The sequence below is a fragment of the Zalophus californianus genome, chromosome 17 (assembly GCF_009762305.2).
Source record: "Zalophus californianus isolate mZalCal1 chromosome 17, mZalCal1.pri.v2, whole genome shotgun sequence".
In the NCBI taxonomy this organism is placed as follows: Eukaryota; Metazoa; Chordata; class Mammalia; order Carnivora; family Otariidae; genus Zalophus; species Zalophus californianus.
Window position 1 is genome coordinate 17,376,095 of NC_045611.1, and position 24,692 is coordinate 17,400,786.

The window sequence follows — 24,692 nt, forward strand, 5'->3', positions numbered from 1 at the left end:
GGATGGGAACCAAAAACACCCTTTGAGATTTGTATTGAATGGTTTTCATGTGTGATAAAGATAATTTTATGCACACACAGGGAAATAAGATAGTGAAGATGGAAGAAAAATACCCTCCAAATTGTTTAAGTGCTTTAAAGTGATTAGCGGTAATACATGAAGGTTCTAGAGGACAGTTCCATCTCCCACTCCCCACATAATCACTGATCACGGCTTGCCAAAGGCGATTCAAGCACTATTTCCTGACTTTTCAGATTTGATTCAAAATGCCTAAAATGCGGCCAGGCTCACGACTTCCCCCTGGGGCGGCAGCTCCCCTGCAAGACTATACCGACCCTGGCTGCTGGAGGAGCAGAGACCAGCAGGTCCTACCCCCCCCCAACCGTCCCCCGGGGCCAACTACCCACCCTCTTGGCCAGAACAGATGCAGCCACAGGTCCCACCACTCCATTACTAAGAGCTCATGCCCCCTGGTTCCTGCATGCCAAACCAAAGAGGGGGAGAAGGTCATGGCCCTGGAAAAGGACTGCCACAAACACTTGTGATTACGCGGGCTGCAGCAAAACCTCCACGAAGAATCCTCACCTCAAGGTACAACTGCGAACCCCCAGAGGTGAGAGGCCCTACCACTGTGACTGGGACGGCTGTGGGTGGAAATGCGCCCACTCCGACCAACTGACCAGACACTAGGGCAAAACACAACGGGAACCGTACCCCCTCCAGCGCCAGAAGTCCCACCCGGCCTTCTCCAGGTCGGACCACCTCGCCTAACACATGAAGAGAAACTGTTAAAGCACAAAACAGTGGATATAACCCACCCTGCCAGAAGTGAACTCAGTGTTGATTTTATTTTTTATTTTTTTTACTTTTCACACTATCTCCCCAACTCCCCCCACCGGGGCGGGGGGAGGTGGTGAGGGGAGGAACCCAGCCAGAAAGCACTATAATCATGGTCAAGTTCCCAACAGCCCAACTTGTGAATTGGTAATCAGGAGACACAAGGAAACCAGAAGACAAATCAAAGAACCCATGGGGTCTGTGAGTGGATCTTCTGTCATTCCAATGCTAAATCCAACTTGAATATTCCTGGACTTACAAAATACCAAGGGGGTGACTGGAAGGTGTGGCTATCAGGGTATAAATTAGAGCCATGAGTTGGGGGGTGGGGAAGACCAGAATTCCCTTGAACTGTGTTTAGATGCAATATAAGTATAAAGATCACCTTGTATTCTCTTTGCCTTCTAAAACCCATTATTATGATATTAGAAGAAGAGGAAGAAATTCAGGTACAGAAAATGGGTTTTTATTTTTATTTTTTTAAAGATTTTATTTATTTATTTGACAGAGGGAGACACAGCGGGAGAAGGAACACAAGCAGGGGGAGTGGGAGAGGGAGAAGCAGGCCTCCCGCGGAGCAGGGAGCCCAATGTGGGGCTCGATCCCAGGACCCTGGGATCGTGACCTGAGCCAAAGGCAGATGCTTAACGACTGAGCCACCCAGGCGCCCCAGAAAATGGGTTTTTAGTAACCTAAACGATGGTGCTCGGTGAGTCTTGGTTCTAAAGGTACCAAATGAGGAAGCTAAAGTTCTCAAACTGCTTCATACTTTGACAAGGAAAATCTATTTTTGTCTTCCGATCTACATTTATGACCTAAGTCAGGTAAATACACCTGGTTTGCTTCTTTAACATTTTTATGCAGACCGTCTGTTATGCACTGTGGTTTCAGATATGCAGTAATTTGTACAATGGTTTATTCCCAAGTATGCCTTAAGCAGAACAAATGTTTTTTTCTATATAGTTCCTTGCCTTAATAAATATGTAATATATATTATGAAAAATGCACAAGATGGACATAAGACAAGATATCATTACAGAATCCTTCCCAGTATTGCATTCCTGCATATCGGTTACACACACACCTGGGCTCCTAATGACTGTGGGGTCTCCATACTAGCTACAACTTACCCTTGAGTTTCTTTAACTTGACAGAGAAATACTCTTTTGCATAAACCACTGTCATTCACAGTTTTCTATACTATGTGTTTGAACTTAATCGTGATACAACAAAAATGAAGGCAGAGGCAAAATTGGCAGAAGTAGGGAGGAAAAGTTTGAAAAACCAAGCTCAAATCTTGTCTTTTGGTCCTGAGAGCCTTCCACACACAGTTGTCCAGCAAGAACTCACCATGCTGAATTTACATAAACAATGGACTCAGTCGGAGACTTGAGTCAGGAAGTTATGTTAACACACTTCTACTACGTTCTTCATTTTTCTGGTCTATCCAATTACACCAGGGGGAAAAGAATAGATGTATCAGGACTATTAAGTTCCTGCAACCTCAACAATCTTTGGGCAGAAAAACAGGAGACAGCCTGAAAGACCTTGGTACTTCCAACATGTTCCGTATTTTTAAGGCAGTACCAGGATACGACTAGAACAGCCTCCAGAGAGACATTTTGGTAGGAAGCACCATGGGAACAGTTGAGAAACTAGCAAAGGTGTCTGGCTTGGGTAACAATACCCAGAAACATTCTTGCCAAGAACTGGACAGACATATATCCTTTCATTCATGGCCAATTCACCCTTCTGTCCATTCAATATTTACAGGGCTCCTGGTGTGTGCCATGCACTAAGAATACAATGGGGAAGTATCTTGCGCAGATTACAGTCCAACAGAACTAAAGCTTCCCATTGATTCTTCTCCCATCCCAAGACCCTCGCCCCACTAGAAACCCAAAGAGTAAAATAAAACAGGGGGGGTGGGGATAGAAAAATATGTTAACTAAATTTTAAATTAAAATAATAAAAAGAGTAAAATAAAATGATCAGAGAATTGATCTCTTGTTCATTCTTCCTCCAAGAAGACAATTAACAACTGCTGAGTACTTACTGCATGCCTAACACAGTTGCAGCATTTCACATGTATTAATTCACGCAGTCATTATTTTCTCGACGTTATAGGTAACCTCTCTCTGCTTGAAATTCCTTAAAGGAACTCTCCCACAGCTACTCGGGTAGCAAGTGGTAGAACTATGATTCAATCCCAGACAGCGTCCACGCTCTTACCCACTATTCTTTATTACCGACAGAAAATGAAGATATTAACACTTTGCCATCATTCCACAGGATCCCTCCCCACCCAAACACAAAAAAATTCCCAGCAAGAATTAGTTGAATTAGACCAATGGTTCTCAACTAGGGGGTGATTCCGCAACACCCCCCCTCCCCCAGCAGTTGCCATTGGCCATGTCTGGAAACATTTTTGGTTGTGATGACTAGGAGAGTGCTACTGGTATCTGTCTAGTGGGCTAAAGCCAGAGAGGCTGCTAAACATCACAACAACAACAACAAACTATCCAGCCCCAAATGTGAAAGGTGCCAAGGGTAGAGCACTCAGATTAGGCAACAGACTTAAACCAACAGTGAACTTTCAAGAAACACTGCAACATACATGACGGCGGCGGTGGTGGTGGTGCTCGGCTGCCTTCAGTATAACTCTGGTGGAGAGCTTCCTGCGGCTGGAGTCCCAGGCATGGACTAGAAAATTCATCTCCGGTTTATGAAGTTGGAGAGGCCGCTTGACTGCAACCACACCATCTGTGCTCACTTTGAATCGTGTGTCATCAGCAATATAGGCTGTCCTTGGTTGACCGGTACATCCTTCAAAATTCACTGCAGGGCATAAATTAGTGATTAGGAAATGGAGCAGATTCAAGACAAGAGCATTCCTTCTCTCCAAAGTGAACTTGGGGGCACCTGGGTGGCTCAGTTGTTGGGCATCTGCCTTCGGCTCAGGTCATGATCCCAGGGTCCCGAGATCGAGCCCCGCATCAGGCTCTCTGTTCAGCTGGGAATCTGCTTCTCCCTCTGCCCTTCACCTGCTTGTGCTCGCTCTCATGCGCGCACTCTCTCAAATAAATAAAATCTTAAAAAAAAAAAAAAAAACTTTGTTCACCCACCAAAAGCCTGACTCACACAAAACAGGCAGAAGCAAAACAAGCCAGAACAGAGAGATGGCAAAGTAGTCAATGTTATCATGCTCTTCAGCATTCTAGGGGGACTGTTAATTGCGGTCTCTTTTTTTTTTATCTACTTGTAAAGTGCAAACACTAACTTGTCTATAAAGTAACTTCTTTTCAAAAGCCAAAAAAGGGCCTCTCCTTCAGCTGGCTCTTGACAATATGAAAACAGACCACCAAGTTAACAGAGACAGAATACTTAACTAAGTCCAAAAGTTAGAGACTACAGTACAGTGAGATGCTGTGGAGAGTCTACATTCAAATAATTGTTTATATTTCAAGAAACAGTGGCAGATAAGAGAGGCACATGGCATGATGGTTAAGAGTGGGCTCTGCGAGGAACTGGGTTCAAGTCCCAGCTCTGCTTATTATTAGCTTTGTGACCTTAGGCAAATTAACCTCCCTGTGCCTCAGTCTACCCAACTGTAGAATGAAGGTAACAAAGGCAACTACCTTGAGATGGAGATTCTCTTTCTCCCTCTAACCCTCCTCCCACTAGCATGGGCATATGCACTCTCTAAATAAAATCTTAAAAACAAAAAAAACGTTTAAAAACAAATGTGGCTTTGCTTAATCATTTATTCAACCCTCATGAGTATTCCACAAAAGACATTGATAACCGTAAATACTTGCTGAGTGCTGACTATGTGCTTTTTATCTAAGGCATACAGAGGTAATGCCTGCTTGCAATCTGACAGGGAAGAGAAACTGATCATTGTCGTTAGGTGAGATAATGAAAAGTTATCTTCAACCTGATGACACAGGGCAGCAAGATAAATGCAAAAGACGTAGAAGGACTACTTGGGTGGGGGAATGTTATGACCAATGACTTTGAAACTCTACTTCAAACTTTATAGCTATGGAGGTATTAAAACTTAACAACTACCAGGCGCCTGGGTGGCTCAGTTGGTTAAGCGACTGCCTTCGGCTCAGGTCATAATCCCGGAGTCCCGGGATCGAGTCCCGCATCAGGCTCCCTGCTCGGCAGGGAATCTGCTTCTCCCTCTGACCCAACCCCCTCTCATGCTCTCTCTCCCTCTCTCTCTCTCTCATTCTCTCAAATAAATAAATAACATTTAAAAAAAAAAACTTAACAACTACCAATACCCAAAGCTGGAGATGTTGTGGTGAAAAATGTCTACACTAAACATCAGAATCCCAAAGGACCCAAGCTCCAGAGACTGTGCTGAGCTCTAAGGACAAACCTGTAAACAAGACAGACAATGCACCTGTTCTAACTGAGCTTACACTGTTGTGGAAAACATGGGCAAATACAGAAGCCAACCATTTTAACTAGTGACCAGTGCTAGGTATAAAGTAATTAAAGACAGTGATACAAGAGTGATGGGGGGTGAGGGCACCTGGGTGGCTCAGTTGCTTAAGCATTCGGCTCTTGATCTCAGCTGTCTTTTTTTTTTTTTTTAAGATTTTATTTATTTGAGAGAGAGAGAGTGAGTGGGGGAAGGAACAGAGGGAGAGGGACAAGCAGACTCCACCCTGAGCGTGGTGCCCGACACGGGTCTCAATCTCAGGACCCTGAGACCATGACCTGAACCAAAATCAAGAGGCAGACGCTTAACCGACTGAGCCACCCAGGAGCCCCTCAGCTCAGGTCTTGATCTCAAGGTAATGAGTTCAAGCCCCACCTTGGGCTGCACACTGGGCATGGAGCCTACTTAAAAAAAAAAAAAAAAAAGTGATGGGGCAAGGGGGATTCAGAAAGGTGTGGCTCATACTGGATGGTGAGAACAGGCCTCCCAAGGTGGAGGTGGTGGAGCTGAGACCTGAGGGGCCAAGTCTTGCAGAAGCCTGGCTCAAGAGCCAACCAGCAGAGGGAACAGCCGATTCACCAACAGTTATTCTGGGAAACTCTCAAGGTGGCCTGTTTTCACCCCTTTCAAATACTTGCCCTTCATTTCTTCCCAGTGGAATTTCTATTTTGTCCAATTGATCTTTTATAAAAATTCCTGCTCTTGAATCTATTTTTACACGGCTAGACACCTCTACATTCATAAATATTGGGTCTCTGCCACAAAGCCCTAAATCCATCTTCCATACCTGGGCTGCAGTTTTCAGTTTCTTCCACCAGGGGCCACCCTTGCAAACGTTTCTGAAACCAACAGCCCCACCCTTGCCAGAGAAGCCAGTGACTGAGGTGGGAGGGTGAACAGCACCATGATCATCCCCTTTTGAAGACTCAGGCTTAATTAGAGAGCTTAAGAAATTTGCCTGACATCCTATAACTAGTGAAGGGCAGAGCTGGGACTGGCCCTTAACCCGAGCTACTTAGTTTCATGATTAGAACCTTGGTTATTTTAAAGGATAGTTTTGCCTCCTAGCTAGAATCCAGGGAAATCTGGGGCCACCTTCTGCAGTAACTGGGAGGTGCAATCTAGCCAAACAGAGTTCAAAGGAAGGGAGCTGGGTCCTTTAAATAATCACCTATCCAACCCTTTCTCCTCCCTGTTTGCAAAAACAAAAATCAAAACCATGCCTCCACCCCTACCCTCACCTCTTAGGCTGGTTTTATAACTCACTTCCCAAACTTTAGGGGGTGAGGGTGGGGGTGGGGTGAGCAGGGGAAGGCTGTAGTAAAGGACAGAAGAGAGACAAGAAGAAAGGGTTGGTCTCCAAGTCTTGTGGCCAGATAATAAGCCCAGATTCCACCATGTTCCTGCAGAGTGGCCTTAAACAACACACTTAACCTCTCTGGGTCTCAGTTTTCCCTACTGGGACATGAAGGATACCACCACGGATGGAGCCTACCTCTTCAGGGTTTTTGTGAAGATTAACAAAGACAGGGAATGTGATCACATTTTGAATGTGGAAGAGCAACGCGAGCAGAAAATGATAATTATTATTTCTGTGCATTTGGGTAGACAAGTATTTGCCCGAAGCCAAGTATTTGCTAAATGAACAGAGGAATCATAAAAATGACAAAAGAAATGCAAAGTCCTTGAAGGATGGGCAGATACTGCCTTTTATGTCTAACAGAGGGATTCCATCTCAAACTAGCAAAACAAGATGTTTTTCAAATAACCCTCCCCCCCAACCCATCCTAGCAGAAGTAATGGGGCGACTTGCCAGTACTTGGGGGATTGTCACATAAACAGGGAGCAAGAGATACCTTTATTTATCACACCAGATTAATTCCTTCCCCCAGCTGGCCCCAATCTGGGTAATGAAAGTTGAGACAAGCAGGACTGGCCTTGCAAAGGGTAGCAGCCTGAAAAATTGAAAATGGTTTTGCAACTAACTTTGATGCAAGGCACTTAACCTGTTCGGGGGCATCTTGTCTTAATGGTGGCTAAGCCCCACCCTTTGAGAAGTGACAAAGAAGTGTGCGGAGCCCCAACCTGAATTTCCAGGTGCTCATTAAGGCCCATTATCTTTCTGGGCAACCCGATCCTCTGGGCTGATAAACCAGAAATTACAGGAAAAGATGAGGGAATCTCCAGCTCCGGAAAGGCTCTGGGAAACTTGCTTCACACCCCTGACAAAGGCCAGACAGTGTCTCAGAGACACAGTGACCACTACCACCGCCCAGGGAGTCGAACAAGAAGTGGGTACTATCAGTGTCCCCTTTTTTACATGTGGGGAAACTGAGGCAGCTCCTAAGGTAGAGCTGGGACCAGAACCCAGGCAGTCTAAGAGTTCTTGCTCCTCAACACTGTCTGGCTCCAAGGTGAGTGCTCTTCACCACTGTTCCCATTGGCAAAATGGGGATATGCTTCCCAACAATAATAAAAAGGAACAATTATTAAGGAAAAAAAACTTTTTAAAAACATCCCAGAACAGTAGGAATTCTACCCACCAAGAGGTCAATGGTAATTAGGGTGGAGGTTGGGGGGGGGGGTGCAGGGAGGATTCAAAGTATGGTTGGAATAGGGGCATGAGGCAGTTTTGATTTTTTTTCAACATATTTTCCTTATTTTTGTACATATTATATTGTGCATTACAATTACAGCAAATTCCTTTTTAAATGACAAAAGAACGACTTTTTAAAAGTATGTATTTTGTAAAGATTTTATTTATTTATTTGAGAGCGAGAACACAAGGGGCAGGGGGAGAGGGAGAAGCAGACTCCCTGCTGAACAGGGAGTCCACTGCTGCCGATCTCCATCCCAGGACCCTGAGATCATGACCTGAGCCAAAGTCAGACACTTAGCTGACTGAGCCACCCAGGCGCCCCTGAAAGTATATTTAACCCACTGTGATTCTTCTGTGTTATTCATCCTATAAGTGCCCTATTTTCTAACTCACTTGGCAGAAATGACTTCAAGTTCAAAATAAAAATTAAACCCAAGTTCATGAAAAGCTTTTGGTCCCAGGGCAGGGCTTTGAGTACTGAGCAACATCCTTTGCTTGGAATGCCCATTGTGGCTCAAAGAGGCCTGCTTTAAGGATTCCGTTTCTTCTTCCACCCCCGCCATGCCCCAGAGCTGGAATGTGAGTGGGTAGAAACCAGACAGTCTCAAAAGCCTTCATATATTTCTGTGAGATGTTGAGATTTAAGAATAGGGACCGACAATCAAAGCCAGCTAACCAGAGTTGAGTTATTGGTAACTAGTCGGATAACCCAGTCTCTTAGCAGCAACTACTTGAAAGCAGTGTTTTCCCCACACTACACACAAAGGCATGCATTATGGATTGTTTCTCTTTCCTTGGAACACATTTCCCACAGTCAACACCACAGAACCCTGCATTTAGATTTATTTCAAGGACCATTTGAACTTGAGCACTCAGCCTTAAGAAGAGAAAGTCACACACACAACAGTAAGATCAGAGAGCCTTCTGAGGCTCCTGGGGGTCATGTCACCACTGCGTACCCCAAACCAAGGGGTTTCTAACTTAAATTCTAACTTAAATCTAACTTTGGTTTCTAACTTAAATACTGAAGATAAAAGACAAAAAGTTTAACTTGGTGGACGAAAGGAAGCCCGGAGAGACAGACATATTATCACTTAGCTAGGCAGGAGTTTCTTTTTGCTGGGTAGGTGTGGTGTTTCTAACTCTAACCACAAAGCCCTAATTCTCCACGGATACCACAGCCTGTAAAATTTCTTTCTAGGTTCCATCTTCTTTGATGGCACTGGGTGATTCTGGAACATCTTCCTTTGATGTGTGTCCATGAAATTATTTAACATTATAGGTTTACTGAGCACCCATGCTCAGGGGAAAAAAAAGTTTAAAAAAAGAGAGGGGGCGCCTGGGTGGCTCGTTTGGTTAAGCGTCTGCCTTCAGCTCAGATCATGATCCCAGGGTCCTGGGACTGAGCCCCAGGTCGGGCTCCCTGCTCAGCAGGGAGTCTGCTTCTCCGTCTCCCTCTGCCACTCCCCACCTCTCGTGCATTCTCCCTCATTCTCTCTCTTTCTCAAATAAATAAAATCTTTTAAAAAAAAAAGTGGGAAGGAAAGGATGAGCAAGCCTCCAGGTTGTTCCTACTCGGGGGATGTTGAGATTCAAGTTAGACCAGGAAAACTATCTTTTGAGCCCCAATAAGTATCTGTATGTGTTCATTTGCTACCAACTAGCAGCCTAATATCACAACCCAATAGCTGTACCAGATATGCTGGCCCTGGTGGTAGGAATTTAGCAGCCCTGGCTAATAAATGAGGAAACTGGTAATAAATGAGGAAACTGAGGCTCCGAAGTCTCAGTGGAGAGACACGTGGCCAAGCCACACAGCCATGGAGTGAAGAGCCTGTGGTATGAGGCCACTGTCAGGAATTTAACCCCCTATCAATAAGCCATCTGTCAACCAGTTCCTAGCTGAACGGATACCGGAAAATTAGTTCTCACAAGAGAACAGGACAGGTGGAGTATCTATGAAAATAATAACAAAGTTTCCCTTGTCTCCTTCTTACACACACACACACACACACACACACACACACTCTCTCCCCCTCTCCTTGAAGGGATGCTGCTCCATTCCCGGGGCTTCTGGGTGGCTCAGTTGGTTAAGTGTCTGCGTTTGGCTCGGGTCATGATCCCGACGTCCTGGGATCGAATCCTTCGTCAAGCTCCCTGCTCAGCAGGGAACCTGCTTCTCCCTCTGCCTGCTCTCACTTGCTCTCTGACAAAAAAAAAAAATAAATGAAATCTTTTATTTTATTTTATTTATTTATTTGACAGAGAGGTAGAGAGCACAGTAGGTAGAGAGGCAGGCAGAGGGAGAGGGAGAAGCAGACTCTCCACTGAGCAGGGAGGCCGACATGGAACTCGATCCCAGGACCCTGGGATCATGACCTAAGCCAAAGGCAGCCGCTTAACCGACTGAGCCACCCAGGCGCCCAAAAAATAAATGAAATCTTAAAAAATAAAAAAACAAAAAACAGATTGAGGTATGGGTCTCCTGGATGGCTCAGTCAGTAGAGAATGAGACTCTTGATCTTGGTGCTGTAAATTTGAGCCCCACATTGGGTGGGAGATAAAACAGAGGTTATTTAAAAATAAAATCTTGGGGCACCTGGGTGGTTCAGTGGGTTAAAACGACTGCCTTCGGCTCAGGTCATGATCCTGGAGTCTCAAGATCCAGTCCCGCATCAGGCTCCCTGCTCAGCGGGGAGTCTGCTTCTCCCTCTGACCCTTCCCCCTCTCTCATGCTCTCTCTCTCTCTCTCATTCTCTCTCTCAAATAAATAAATAAAATCTTAAAAACAAAAACACAACAGGCTCAGGTGGGGAGCAGGGGCACCAGTGCAGACAGAAAAGCGAGGTTACAGATGAAGGAAAAATTAGCGGAGGAAAGGGCTGACCCATCACCCTTCATTGTTTTAAGGTTAGTGTCTGGGTCACTCTGGCAGTAGAATTTGCTTCCCAGTCATGTTTCTGCTTGGGCTAATGTTGTGTTATTTCTCAGAGAGCAAACACCATGGCTGTTGATCAGCACAGTAAAAAAATGTCATAAATGGCACTTCTGGAGTTGGTAAAAAGCTAGTGCAAATACTTTTATGGCTGCACATTTGTGTGAAGGGGGTCAAACCAAGTCGGGTTCAAATCCCAGCTTTGTTTCATTCGTGCCACCGTAAGCAAGTTACTCTGATCTTCCTCGAGCATCCGTTTCCCCATTCTGGAAATGCAGACATCCTCATCTCCTTTGAGGGATTGCTTCAAGGATTCTTGGTTCAGCAAGTATTTACTGAGCCGTGACTCTTTGCCAGGCATGATTCTAAGGCCTGGGAAGTACAGCAGTAGACAAAGTAAGGTCCCTGCCCTCATAGGGCTTACATTCCAGGGAGGAAAAGATAAATTAACAAGTTACTAAGTACCATGAATGAAAAGTGCTAATACAGAAAAATAAGCAGGTAAGGGAGTTCTAAGGCTTTATGCAGAGCCAGGGTGGAGGGGACAATTTAAGAAAGGGCATTTCAGGAAGGCCTCAAGATGGCACCTTTGAAGAGAATGTCCCAGTTTCTGGCTGCATGCCAAAGCAAGGTAGTGAGCTGTATGGCAGTGTGGGGGGCAGTTTCGGGGGCCTGCTCAAGCCCTACACACCTAACACACCTCTGCTGTTCTAGTCCCAAAGACCCAGCTGCAAACACAACAGCAAATAAGCCCTGCCCTTCGGGTCTGAATATCTAGCGGAATGAGAATGACGTTAGCATGCAGCTCCCACACAGGCCTGAGCCCAGCATCAGCTCCTGCTCTTCCTGGCTAGAAGGGCCAGAGGGCCTCCGGTTCCCCTTGTCCTTTTGATAATCAAGGCCAGAAAAGAACTCAGGTTTCAATCTTTTGTCTTTCCAGGCCTCCACTGGACAGTTCAGCAATGAGCCAGCACCCATTGATAAAACCTCACTCAGTTTAATCTCAATACTCCTGTCTTAATGGGGCTCCAGTGCTCAGCTGGAGAAGCTAGGGCTGCTGCTTTGCTCAAGTCTGAGAAAGAGGGCTTGGCTTCAGTTTTCCAGGGTGGACACTAACCAGCAACGGATCCCATCTCAGTTTATTTAAAAAAGGGAAGTGGGCAAACACTGACCTTCACGCTCACAGGAGCCGGCACCTTGCCCGCTGCAGAGGTGACTTCTTCCCTGACGGAGGGAGAGAAGCTTGCTTGGTTTCATCAAAAAGAACGGAGAGAAGGGTGGGGGGTGCGGCCCTCTGGCTTCCACACTAAATTGGAGTTTTACTGTCCCGCTGCTGGCTGCATGTTAACTACACAAACACCCAACCCGCCTGCCTAAATACAGGGGCGGTAATTGATCATACCCACAGGCTGCAGTCCAGGATGCATTCCTGCGGCCAGCTTGGGCAACTCCAGGAACTGTTTGCTTATCGATTAGAAAGAAAAGGCTCCCTTCCACGCCACAGTAATTGCCCACTTTTCCTTTCTGTTGGTTTCCCTGAGGCCAGGGAGGGCCCCATGTTCCAAATTCCAAAGCAGCTGAACCCCTCCTCCCTCTAGCTCCTGCAGACACTTCACAGGTAAAGGCAGCTGACAGACCTGGGGTAGGGGACCAGATCCTAGGTCCTAATGCAGTGGGAAGGGCTCCCTTCATCTTAGTTGCCCACTTGTACAATTAAATACCTTGACCAACGTATCTCTAACATCATCTCCAACCAGGGGACAACATGCCCTACATAGAGATTCTCGGGGATATTTTTAAATATACCCAGGTCTGGGCATATTTTAAATCTTCCCCAGGTCTTAGAGCACCCAGCAGGGGCTCCCTTTGTGCTAGGAAAGAGGAAGAGTAAGCACTTTTCATTATCACAACAACCAATTAGGGAAGGATCACTTCCAAAGTCATCAGTAAAGGCTCAGAGACGTTAAGTGACTCTCCCAAGACAGCAAATACAAGTCTAGTTGAACCCTAGGACCACACTCTTAACCTTTGCACAGTCTCGCTTCTCCACAGACTAATCTGTTTTGGGGCCTCCTCTTTTCTCCACCGCTGTCTGACAGCAGGATGTGAGTATAGTGATTTCCTTCCATTTACTCTGGACCACGGGATGCTAACATGATGGGAAAACAAACACACCTCACATTTCCTCAATCACTTCTTTGCAGAGTTTGATTGGTTTTCCTTTTGAAACATTTTGTTCATTTATTTATTTGAGAGAGACAGAGCGCATGAGCAGGGGTAGGTGCAGAGGAAGAGGGAAAAAGCAGACTCCATGCTGAGCACAGAGCGCAACGCAGAGCTAGATCCCACAACCCAGAGATCAGACCTGAGCCGAAATCAAGAGTTGGACGCTTAACCGACTAAGCCACCCAGGCGCCCCTCCTCAGTCACATTCTATCACGGTGCTTTGTTACCGACATCTATCCCCTCCCCAAGATCTTAGTTTTTTATTTTCCAAAAGTAGCACCTTGTATCCATCAGAGAAAGAAAGTAACAAAACACAGATGACATCACAGCATTATTCATAATAGCCAAAAAGCAAAACAACCCAAATAGCCAAAAGCAGAAACAACCTCAAGTGATGAATGAATCAAACGTAGTCTATCCATATAAAAGAGTATCATTCAGCAATAAAAAGAAATGAATTATGGATACATGCTACACCATGGATGAACCTTGAAAATATTTCACTAAGGGAGAGAAGCCCGTCATAAAAGACTATGTCTTGTATGGTTCAATTTATATGAAATGTACAGAGTCCGTAAAGCTACAGACCAAAAATCAATTAGTGACTGCCTAAGACTGGGGGTGTGGGGGTGAGGAGATGTGAGGGGTGACAGCCATGGGGTGAGGGATTTCTTTTTGGGATGATGAAAATATTTTAAAGTTATATGTGATTGCACAACTTTGAATATATTGAAAAGCCACTGAATCCTACACTTTTATTTTTTTAATCCTACACTTTAAATGGGTGTAATATATGATCTAAGAAGTATATCTCAATAAAAGCTTTTAATTAAAAAAAAAAAAGGACAAGCCAAAAGCACAAAGCCCTCATGGTCCCATCCATACACAGAAGACACTGTCTATGCTTGTAATATGTCTGATTCTGGTCTATACCCTTTCACTTATGTCCCCTGTCCTGCAATCCCTTGATAGACTGTTTTTCTAAAATTAGGGTATGAGAGGGGCGCCTGGGTGGCTCAGTCATTAAGCGTCTGCCTTTGGCTCAGGTTATGATCCAGGGTCCTGGGATCAGAGCCGTGAATCGGACTCCCTGCTCAGCAGGAAGCCTGCTTCTCCCTCTCTCACTCCCCTTGCTTGTGTTCCTTCTCTCGCTGTGTCTCTGTCAAATAAATAAAATCTTTAAAAATAAAATAAGATAAAAAATAAATAAATAAAATTAGGGTACGGGAGTGCCTGGCTGCAGTCGGAAGAGCATGCAACTCCTGATCTTGGGATCACGAGTTCGAGTCCCACATTGCGTACAGTAGAGATTATTTAAATAAATAAAACCTTAAAAAATAAATTAGGGTGTGGACACTACTGTATTTTTAAGAACCTTCTTTCCTAACTTTCTTCTTTCTCTCCATTTACCCATAAAAAACAAAAAAAAAAATTAACCTATGCATGGTATCACTACTCTGCAACAAAAGGGAACGATACACTTCTGATGAACCTTAAAAGCATTACACTCAGGGAAGGCACTTCGGTGCTTCAGTAGTTAAGCGTCTGCCTTCGGCTCAGGTCATTGTCCCAGAGTCCTGGGATTGAGTCCCACCTCGTCGGGCTCCCTGCTCAGCAGGAAGCCTACTTTTCCCTCTCCCACTCCCCCTGTTTGTATTCCTGCTCTCGCTATCTCTCTGTCAAATAAATAAATAAAAATCTTTTTAAAAAATCCTTAAAAAAAAAAAAGCATTACACTCAGTGAAAGAAAAAGACCAAAGACCGGGAAAGATCGCCAGCCATGGAGATCTGGCCTCAGTTAGTTTGAGGCATGGCCCAGGCCTGGGTATTTTTTTTTAAAGTTCACTGAAGAGTACCTTCCTATTATATGAAAATCCTAGAGAACAAGAGACAGAAAGTTGATCAGGGGCTGTCTGGAGCTGAGGGTGGGGAGTGGGCATGGGGCTTGACTGCCAATAGGCAGGAGAGAACCTGTGATGAAAGCAGTCTAAAAGTGGATTGTGGTGATGCCACACAGCTGGGTACATTTATAACAATTATCTCCCTGTACACTTGCAGTGGGTAAACTGTGTGGTATGTAAATTACATCTGGATGAACCTGTAACAAAAATAAGTTACTTGGGTCTCCTTTGAGTCAAAGACCCATGGTTCAAAAAAGATGCAATCCATGCACCCAAAATGCCCGGGTCAGAGGTATGAAAAAGTGGGAAGGGAAAAGAGAAGCCATAAATAATTCTTAATAATAATTAGAAGAGTAAATACCCAACATAACGACAGTCATTATGTGGAGGCATTGTGCTGAGCACTTGACAAACCTTGACTCCTAAGCTGCTATAAAGCAGGTATGGTTCTTTAATCCCTTGGTGCTGATGAGCCAGAGGCCCAGAAAAGATTAAGTCATTTGCTCAAGGTCACAGAGCTGGTCAGTCTCGGAAGCAGAATTCACACCCAGGACCAGCCACCACTGGCTTAGCCACTAGGCTAAATCTGCTCTGCCTTAAGGAAGGAGAGAAGCTCCAGGGGTAGAAGAGCAACGTGAGACGGATGCAGATCCATGCTGGGCACATAGGGAGAACGCTAAAACCAGACTTATTCCCTGTAAAGAACACAACCCAGAGAGAAATACATGCCAATCTGGAGCAGCATTTCCCAAGCCCTGAGTGACACAGAAATGTGCTGACTCTGGCTGTGGAAACACGGAAATGTGCTGTGGGGTTAGGAATGTGCAATCATTCACTGAACTCAGGAACGAGGACTGGAAACCTCTTTCACAACACAGAGAAGGCTTGCACCTTTTCCAAATGTGGGCTGTGCTGGAAAAGCATGGGGCCTTCTGCCTCTGACATTTGCAACAAAACTCCTAAAACGGCTCAAAAGAACAGCTGGAAGTCAAAGCTGCAGAAGTTAGGCATTTCCCACAGTCTCTTGATCACATGCGTTTGCAGATGACTCTGAAACAAGTGCTCACTTGTCCAATAAAGCTTACAAGAGGAGGCTTTCTCTTTCTTAATAAATGCTAGCATCATTTTTCATGATCAACAACAAATAAGCATTGATGCGAAAGGCCGTTGCTTCCAAGAGCGTTTGCTAAACCTACTCAACTGGCTCTAAAGGTAACTGCTCATCCCCTGGCACGTGCCTTTGCACAGGCCCCTGAGAAATAAAGCCCACAACCAATCCTGCTTCCCTCCACGTGCCAGGAAAAGGCAGACATATCTCAAGACTGGGGTGCTCACTCCGAGAATTCCAAGCAGATAAAACAAATGAAAAGGACATGAAGAGCAGCCCAAAGGCTCCAGACTGGGATTCTGCTATCAGCTGCGGCACGGGCTACACAGGCCACACGGGCCCCTCTCACAAGATGCGGCTGTATGGCTGCCACCACAAGGACCTGTGGCACCTCTCCCAGCAGCAGCTCCCTGACTTTTCATTTTCCTGCTTACAACTCTTTCAAGACGCCATGGAACACTTATCCAGCCTCTTCCCATTTTCCAATGTGATCAAAATTGGAACGTTACACACGTGCAAAATGACCTTTGTACGAGGTTATTCACTGAGGCATTGTAGCAGCAAATTATAGAAGACAACTCAAGCAGCCATCAATAGAGGATTAAATAAACTATGGAATTTTCTCAGTTTCCAATGAAATACTACTGTGGCAGTGCAAGGGATATATTCCTGGGGCGCCTGGGTGACTCATTTCGTTGAGCATCTGCCTTCGGCTCCAGTCATGATCCCAGGGTCCTGGGATTAGAGTCCAGCATCAGGCTCCCTGCTCAATGCGGAGCCTGCTTCTCCCTCTCCCCCTGCTCATGCTCTCTCTCTCAAATAAATAAAATCTTCTAAAAAAAAAAAAAAAAGAATATACATTCATCTTTGCTTATGTTTGCATACAGAAACTTTGGGAAAAAACCCATAAGAGAAATTATAGGGGTGGGGGAGGGGCTGTTATTAGACCAAAATAGGACAGGGCAGGAATACAACTTCTCGTTGTATATACTTTTTATACTGGTTGATTTTTCAGCCATGTGAACATATCATTCCCTCATAAAAAAGAAAAAGAACTGTAAGGTATACCGTATATAAATTGTTCTAGGAGAAGAATTTGTATTTTCGCAAGTGCTCCGGAGAAGCACTGTCTCCAGGGGACCAGAACCCCTCTGAGAATCTCAGCAGGAAGCCTAGGGAGGGGTCCACATGGGGGGTGGGAAAAGAAGGGGATGACCCACACATGACCAGAGAAGGAGGGGGTGCTGCAGGGGAGGACTCCATTCAGCTAGTCTAGTAAGAAGAATGCTGGATGCCAAGTCAGGTGACCAGATTCTCTGGGTGGGGGCGGGGGTGGTCCGGAAGCCGAGCACTCAAGGCAAGTCCCCTTCATTCTCCCTGCATTAGCTTTCTCATCAGTAACACACACAGTCTGAACTTGATCAGAAAAGATGTGGGCTTGAAGGCTTTCTTCTTGGACATCATGGCAAGGAGAACCAGTATGCCTTTTGTGGATGGCATTCTGACCACGTTTGCAGATTTTTCATTCTTACTACCTCTTGTCCAGCAAAGCCCGTGGCTACGACATCATCCCACAGCTGGACTCACACATGTGAATGAGGACAGATGTTTCAGGAAAGTCACTGCAAGCCTGGTCAAAGTGGCAGGAGACAGAAACAGTACTGACAGAGGACCGGTTAAATGAATAATAAGAGGCATCCACTCGACAGAAAATTGGGCGGAAATGACAAAGACACAAGATAGTCATTAAGAAAAATCAAGCAGGGGCGCCTGGGTGGCTCAGGCGTTAAGCGTCTGCCTTCGGCTCAGGTCGTGATCCCAGGGTCCTGGGATCGAGCCCCGCATCGGGCTCCCTGCTCCTCCCTCTCCCACTCCCCCTGCTTGTGTTCCCTCTCTCGCTGTGTCTCTCTCTGTCAAATAAATAAATAAAATCTTAAAAAAAAAAGAATCAAGTAAATCCATGTAACAATAGGGGAGGAATTTGTCTTTTAAAAACAAAAAGTAAAATGGGCTAGAGAATACACTTATTTTCAGAGTATTTTCAGAAAGATACAAGAGACTGGTAACGGGTTGCCTCCGAGGTGGGAGACTTGCTTTTAGACCCTTTTGTACTATTTGAACTGGTTTGTGTTTGCTTTCTAACTTCACATTAACTGGCATTGTTCTCTTAATGAGAGACTTAGGCTGAAGGAGTGATGGTATTTAGTGGACTAACTTCACGGAGAAAGCTCTGCATTCACCAGGCTTCCCAAAACCCCTAATGCAGACTTCAGTTGCATTATCAGAAACAAGACACTCAGGATATGAGAGGCTAGCTGGTCCTGTTCTGCCCAATTCCATCTGTGGTTTGAGAAGTACATCCTCAGGGTTGCAATCTAATGAGCTAAATGATGAATGCTTTTTTTCCTTTCCAAAAGTCATGCTTTAAGAGGGACACTGACCCATGGAACCGGTCCAGAGGCAAAGGGGCAAAGATGGCAACTTGCCCTCTACAGAGTGAGGGACAGGCTGGGGGAAGAGACAGGACTGTCCTCAAGATGCACAGGGCTGACTCCTTCCAGAAGTGTCCGTGACAATGGCACCAGAGGGCAAGATAAGGGCCAGCGAGAGAGTAGAGATAGTGAAACCACTTGAGAGGGGAAGGAAATGTCTTAAGACCTACCCCAAACAGAACTGGGCTCCCAGCCTCCCAAATGCCCCTCACTAACCCGAGCACAAACGGCTTCGCAGGTGCAGCCTCCGCGCAGCACTGGGTTTCAGAGAGTAAGCTTGGAGTCCAGAGACATCTGGATTCTGCTCTCAACTATGCCTCTAACTAGCGGCATGACTTCAGGAACATTAACCCCGAGTCTCTGTTTCCTCAATTTTAGACAGAACGGTCCCTACACACCATGCAGTCTGTTGGGAAGAGTTCTCATCAAGGGCTCAGTCAGTCTCCTGTGTAACTGACCCTGTGAATTTTGCTGCGTTATTGCCATTTATAGATAGAGGGAACTGGAAGCTCGTACGGCTGCCTCTGAGGCCACCCTGCAGGTGAGGCAGGGCCACCAAGGTGATGGAGGCTCTGGAGCCCTCCCAGCAAACTCAAATCCCATCAGTGCCTCCCTCCGGACTCATCCATACCCCTTGGGACCTGCCACTCCTGCTTTTGGGTGTGGTGGCCCCTTGCCTGGGGGCAAGATCTAAACGTGAGGAAATAAATCCTTTCCCGCCTTTTCTGACGAAAGTTAGGTAACACAGGGAGCAGTGTCCATCCCTTCTCAGGCCGCCTAGAAACATATCCATGCCCATGAAAAGCAGTCTCCCATGACGGTTCTCCTTTGCCCGACCCAATCCTGAGGACATAGCAGACCACCTCTGAATTGAGTCAAGGTTCTGGGTCTGTGAATGGGCGTCAGGGAAGGCGTGAGCCCCTGGAATTACCAGTAAAGATGTGGACACCAGTAGCAGGCTCCATGGCCTTTGATAATTTCCTCAAGGGGCCAAAGATCCCCAAAGCGGAGTTGTGGCCTAGAGATACAGTGGGTGTATGCGTGTTGGGAGGGAGGATGAGAGAATGACGGGGCTCAAATAAGGCCACGATGATTGTTTCCAATGCCACCCCAACCCCAACCCTCCAAACACCAACAGAGAAATAACTCCACACCTCCTGCTAGCATGCTTTGAGTGCTATGAATAAAAACAAAGCACAGGTAAGGGGTTGGGGCAGGGAGATCAAAATGCAAGGTGAGAGAAGAACACACAGAGACAGCCACACACCCCAACCCTTATTTCCCTATAGACCCAATTCATCTCTTGATGCCCAGACCAGTGCAGTAGCCTCCTAACAGTCTTCCTAATTTTGGCCCAGGTCCCCAGCACCTCTGCTCTACACAATGGCCTGTTAAAACCAGTCAGATCACGGTCCGCCTGTGATCTACTCACAGCCCTCCAAGGATCTCCATTTCTCCCCCAGATAAAAGCCCAACTCCCTACTGTCAGGCCCCAGCTAGCTCTCGGACTACCCTGACCTCACTCATTCTGCCCCCAGACAACATGCTGAGTATGCTCCTGCCCAAGTCATCTGATCTGCTATTCCTCTGCCCAGATGGCCATGCCCATCCTGGCTCCCTCCCTCCTTTCCTCCACTCAAAGGTTAAGGTGATGGTTAGGTCTGATGCAGGCCCTGAACATTCTAGCTAAAATAGCACTCCACTGCTTCTAGTATTCCCTCTCTATGCTCCTTCTCTGCTTTATTTTTTCCTTATAGCATTTACCACCTCATATTTACCAGACCTATTTACTTATTTATTTACCTATTATCCTCCCAGTAGAGTATAAGTTTCATGATGGCAGGAGTTTTGCCTGTCCCTGAAATATGTTTATTACTGAATCTCTACAGCATGTACAACACTGCCAAGCATTTAGTAGGTACTCAATAAACATCTGTCGAGTGAATAAATGGTGCATTTGTCTTCCCCAAACATTGGTCAGATCCTACAGCCCAGATGGCCCCAAAGCCAATCTGACAGCAAGTAAACCCTGAACAAGTAGATCAACAGAGGTGATCATCCTTTCCAGAGACCATGGTGGCCAGTAATTGTGGGCTTTGAATCCCCAGTTTTAGACACTAAGGGACCTGGGGTCAGCCCCAGCATAAAGGGGACAAAGATGCTCATGAGCCAGGAGTACCCACCTTAACTTCAGGAGTCTTTGCAAGCAGGCTAAGACAGTATATATCAACATCATGATTTCACACCTATGGTTACTAATTAAGTGTTCCAGTATTAACCCTATCACAAGCTCCATACAGATTTTTAATCATCACAACCCTAGGAGGTAAGTACTGTGGTCCCATTTTACAGGTGAATAAACCAAGACTCACATAGATGAAGGGACTTGCCCATGGTCACACAGCTAGCAAACAGGCCGAGATGAGAATTGAACTCAGGCCAGCCTGACCCCAAAGCCTTTAAAACCTCCATTTTGCCCTACCCTTTTGATCTGTTCTGTCAATGTGTCTCCTCCCTGGTTCTACCTCTTCACTTCCTGCACAAGGTCACCAAATGGGCATGTCAGGTTCCAGACAGGAGCGGTTTATTTCCCAGACAGGCCACTGGGCCATCTCATTAAAGCTGGCACTCCAGGGAGAGGCTCAGTGCTCATGGGGCAGGCAGCGTGTTGACATCTGACAAAGCCCATTGAGACAAGATCTTTGGGAAACGCAACAGTACAGGAACTGGCTCTAAGAGCTGTAAATAGGACACCTGGGTGGCTCAGTAGGTTAAGCATCTGCCTTTGGCTCAGGTCATGATCCCAGAGTCCTGGGATTGAGCTCCGCATTGGGCTTCCCTGCTCGGCAGGAAGCCTGCTTCTCCCTCTCCCACTCCCCCTGCTTGTGTTCCCTCTCTTGCTGTGTCTCTGTCAAACAAATAAATAAAATCTTAAAAAAACAAATAAATAGGAGCTGTAAATAAAGTTGGCTCGCTCAACACCTTGGCTGGTGATGGGGTTCGCTGGCTGTGGCAAACCTGGAAGGGCCACCTGGCCATCCCCAAAGGCTTTCACTGCTTAAATTAAAGTGCAAACTTCAGATGTTAATTCCCAGAGAACTTCTTGCCTTCTGACCTAAAAGGAGGCATGCCATGTCAGAGGAGCCAGGAAGAGAAAAAAAACCTTCTCCTTACCTCCATCGATACTGTGGGAGAACTGTGCATTATTATCAAACCCTGTACAGGTGCTTGGATGGTTCAGTTGGTTAAGCGACTGCCTTGGGCTCAGGTCATGATCCTGGAGTCCTGGGATCGAGTCCCGCATCGGGCTCTCCTGCTCAGCAGGGAGTCTGCTTCTCCCTCTGGCCCTTCCCCCCTTCTCGTGCTCTCTCTCTCAAATAAATAAATAAAATCTTAAAAAACAAAACAAAACAACAAAACCCGTACAAGGCAAACACATGCCACTGAGGCCAATTCTAAAAACTTTCCCTTCTTGTTCTTAATGCTCTGTTTCTGCTGACTGGGCAGGAGTGCAGACTAGTCAGGATGCCATTGTAAACACCCTTTTAAGCCATTAGCTTATTAGGCTCCTGTGGAGAGCCTGCCTGCCTTTTGATTACGTAACACATCAAACTTATCTTGGGTGTTCATTTTCTTCGGCAGGTAGGTGCCTGTGGTTTCCCAGAAGCCCTTCTGTTTACGAGAAGCCGGCAAACCAAGGTTCTTCAGAGGATGGGGCCGTGCGGAGTAAGAGCTCTACTACCTCAAACAGGAACTGTTTCACTAATTAATGATCTCATTTCCCCACCCCTTGGAATTTTTAAAAATCGAGATATAATTCAGTAATGTAAAATCCACCAATCCCAAGTGTATAATTTCAGCGGTTTCTAGGTTTTTCCCTATGTTGTATAGCCATCACTACAATCTAATTCCAGAACATTTCCATCACCCCAAAATGAAAACTGCACACCCATCAGCAGTCCCAATTCCTCTCCTTTTCCCCCCAGGCCCCTGGCAGCCACTCATCTATGAGTGTCCGTATGAATCGGCCTATTCTGGACATTTCATATAAATGCAATCACACATTATGGGGCCTTGTGTATCTGCCTTCTTCCACTTAGCCTATTTTCGAGGTTCATCCAAGTCGTACCACGTATCAGTGCTCTGTTCTTTTTCGTGGCTGAATACTCTTCCATTGTATAGGTAGACCACATTTTGTTCATCCAGTCACTAGTTGATGAACATCTGGCTTGGTTTTCATTTTGTTTTGTTTGACTGCTATGAACATTCATGTATAAGTTTTTGGGTAGACATATATATGTTTTCAAGTCTCTTGGGTTGATACCTAGGAGTGGAACTGCTAGCTTGAATAGTGATTGTGCTCAGTTTTTTGAGGAAATGCCAGAGGTTTTCCACAGTTTTCCATTCCCACTAGTGCATGAACGTTTTAATTCCTCTACATTCTTGCTAACAGTTGTCATTTTCTGGTTGTTTTTTAGAGATTTTTAAGTAACTTCTACACCCAACGTGGGGCTCAAACTCACAACCCCGAGATCGAGTCAACATGCCCTAATGCCTGAGCCAGCCAGGTGCCCCTGTGTTTTTCAAATTATAGCCATCCTAGTGAGTGGTAAGTACTATCTTACTGTGGTTTTGCTAATGATCTTTTAAGGAAACCTGTCACCTCCCCTAGAAAAATCACAGCCTCACAAACACGGGGTTGCTTTGAAGGCAACCCTGGCTAAAACATTTTGGTGGTGGTTTAATAGCAGCTAGTACTATTACTTCTACCACCAACACTTTCTGTAGCACATACCATGTGCCAGGCTCATTATATTAGACATTTAACCTTCACCAGAACTATAAGAAGTGCTATTATTATCTCCATTTGACATATGGGAACAAAGAGGCACAGAGGGGCTGAGTAGCTTGCTCAACGTCACACAGCCTATTACTAACATGAAACTGGAATTTGAGCACAGATCAGTCTTGGCCACAGAGCTCTGGGCCACTGTGCTTTCACAGATAGGAAGCACAATGCCAACATGCTTGAACACTACAGCCTAAATGAACCCAAGGTGATGATTCTGGCTTTCTCTAAACCAGTTCATGATATAAGGCTTATATACACCAGCATTACATTTGTGACGGGACTCTCTGTGGGAGATGGGACCACCTGGTGGTAACAAGCTGCAAGTGGAAGTCACAAACACCTGGACTGAGCTTTCAGCTCCATCACTCAGACCTCCAGTTCAAGTTAAGTCGTTTGCCAAACCTCCAGGCCTCAGTTTCCTCATCTGGGAGATGGGTCTAATGGTAATCTCTAAATCCAAGACCTGGAGTGAGGATTAAATGAGAAAGTGCAGACAGAAAAAGATCAGCACCCTAGCTGACATATAAGCCTGTCGGACTCGGATTTTATGCACAGGTTGTTTTGCTAAAAATGGTGCATAACTCAAAAGGTGCTAAGTTTTCCTGTAAAAGTAGATGTGAAGGATTCCTATTCTTTAGAAGTTGCAGACAAAATGACACTTTATTATGTAAAACATTATAGGGCAATTTCAAGTTTGAATGAGTCTGTGCACTGTACAGTGGCTAGGGCGGAACTCTGTGCCCATCAGGCATTATGCTAAGCATTTTATCATTCATGTTCATAGAGAGCATAATTATTCAAATAGCAAAAGTAGATGAGCTGTCCTTGTTACCTGCTACTATGTTAAAAGAAACTGAAAATAACTACTTGGGCACTTTATAACTTTCACTGCTTAATTCCTCCCCTTTTGAAGGTCCGTGGTAGATACAACGTGGAAAGGGGGTGCTCAGCTAACGCTAAACACCCAGGTACCATGAATGTGTTCTGGAAAATGCTCACACCGGAACTTACACTGTCTTGACCTTGAGGTCTAACTTCAGGGCCTATTAAAATATAACCTTGTATTCCTTTTGAAAGCAACGTGCTGACACCACCAGCTCTGTTTACTTCAAAAGCTTCATTTTTTTTTTAAGAATGCCAGCTATGCTTTATTACAGGGGAAAGAAAGAAATTAAGTCTTTTTGAATTACAAACTTGAATTCCATGTGCGGCTAGTACGTACATGGATACAGTTTACACAAAACTCCTTTGCATATAAACACAAAAACAAACTTCCATCCCCTCCT

The 24,692-nt window shown here is 45.5% G+C and overlaps 1 protein-coding gene across 2 annotated transcripts in view; it reads right to left on the minus strand.

The window, feature by feature from the left end:
• Positions 1–24,692, minus strand: part of CDH1 (cadherin 1) — a 77,377-nt gene that overhangs the window by 24,958 nt on the left and 27,727 nt on the right. Inside the window, exons 1-2 of one of the 2 annotated variants that reach the window (XM_027618726.2) lie at positions 12,000–12,046; positions 3,455–3,675 (exon numbers count right to left, since the gene is read on the minus strand). In XM_027618726.2, coding sequence (XP_027474527.1) covers positions 3,455–3,553 — 99 coding nt within the window. In that variant the 5' untranslated portion in view covers positions 3,554–3,675; positions 12,000–12,046. Of the gene's footprint in view, positions 1–3,454; positions 3,676–11,999; positions 12,047–24,692 lie in introns of those variants that run through there. The other variant, XM_027618724.2, reaches the window with a different exon arrangement.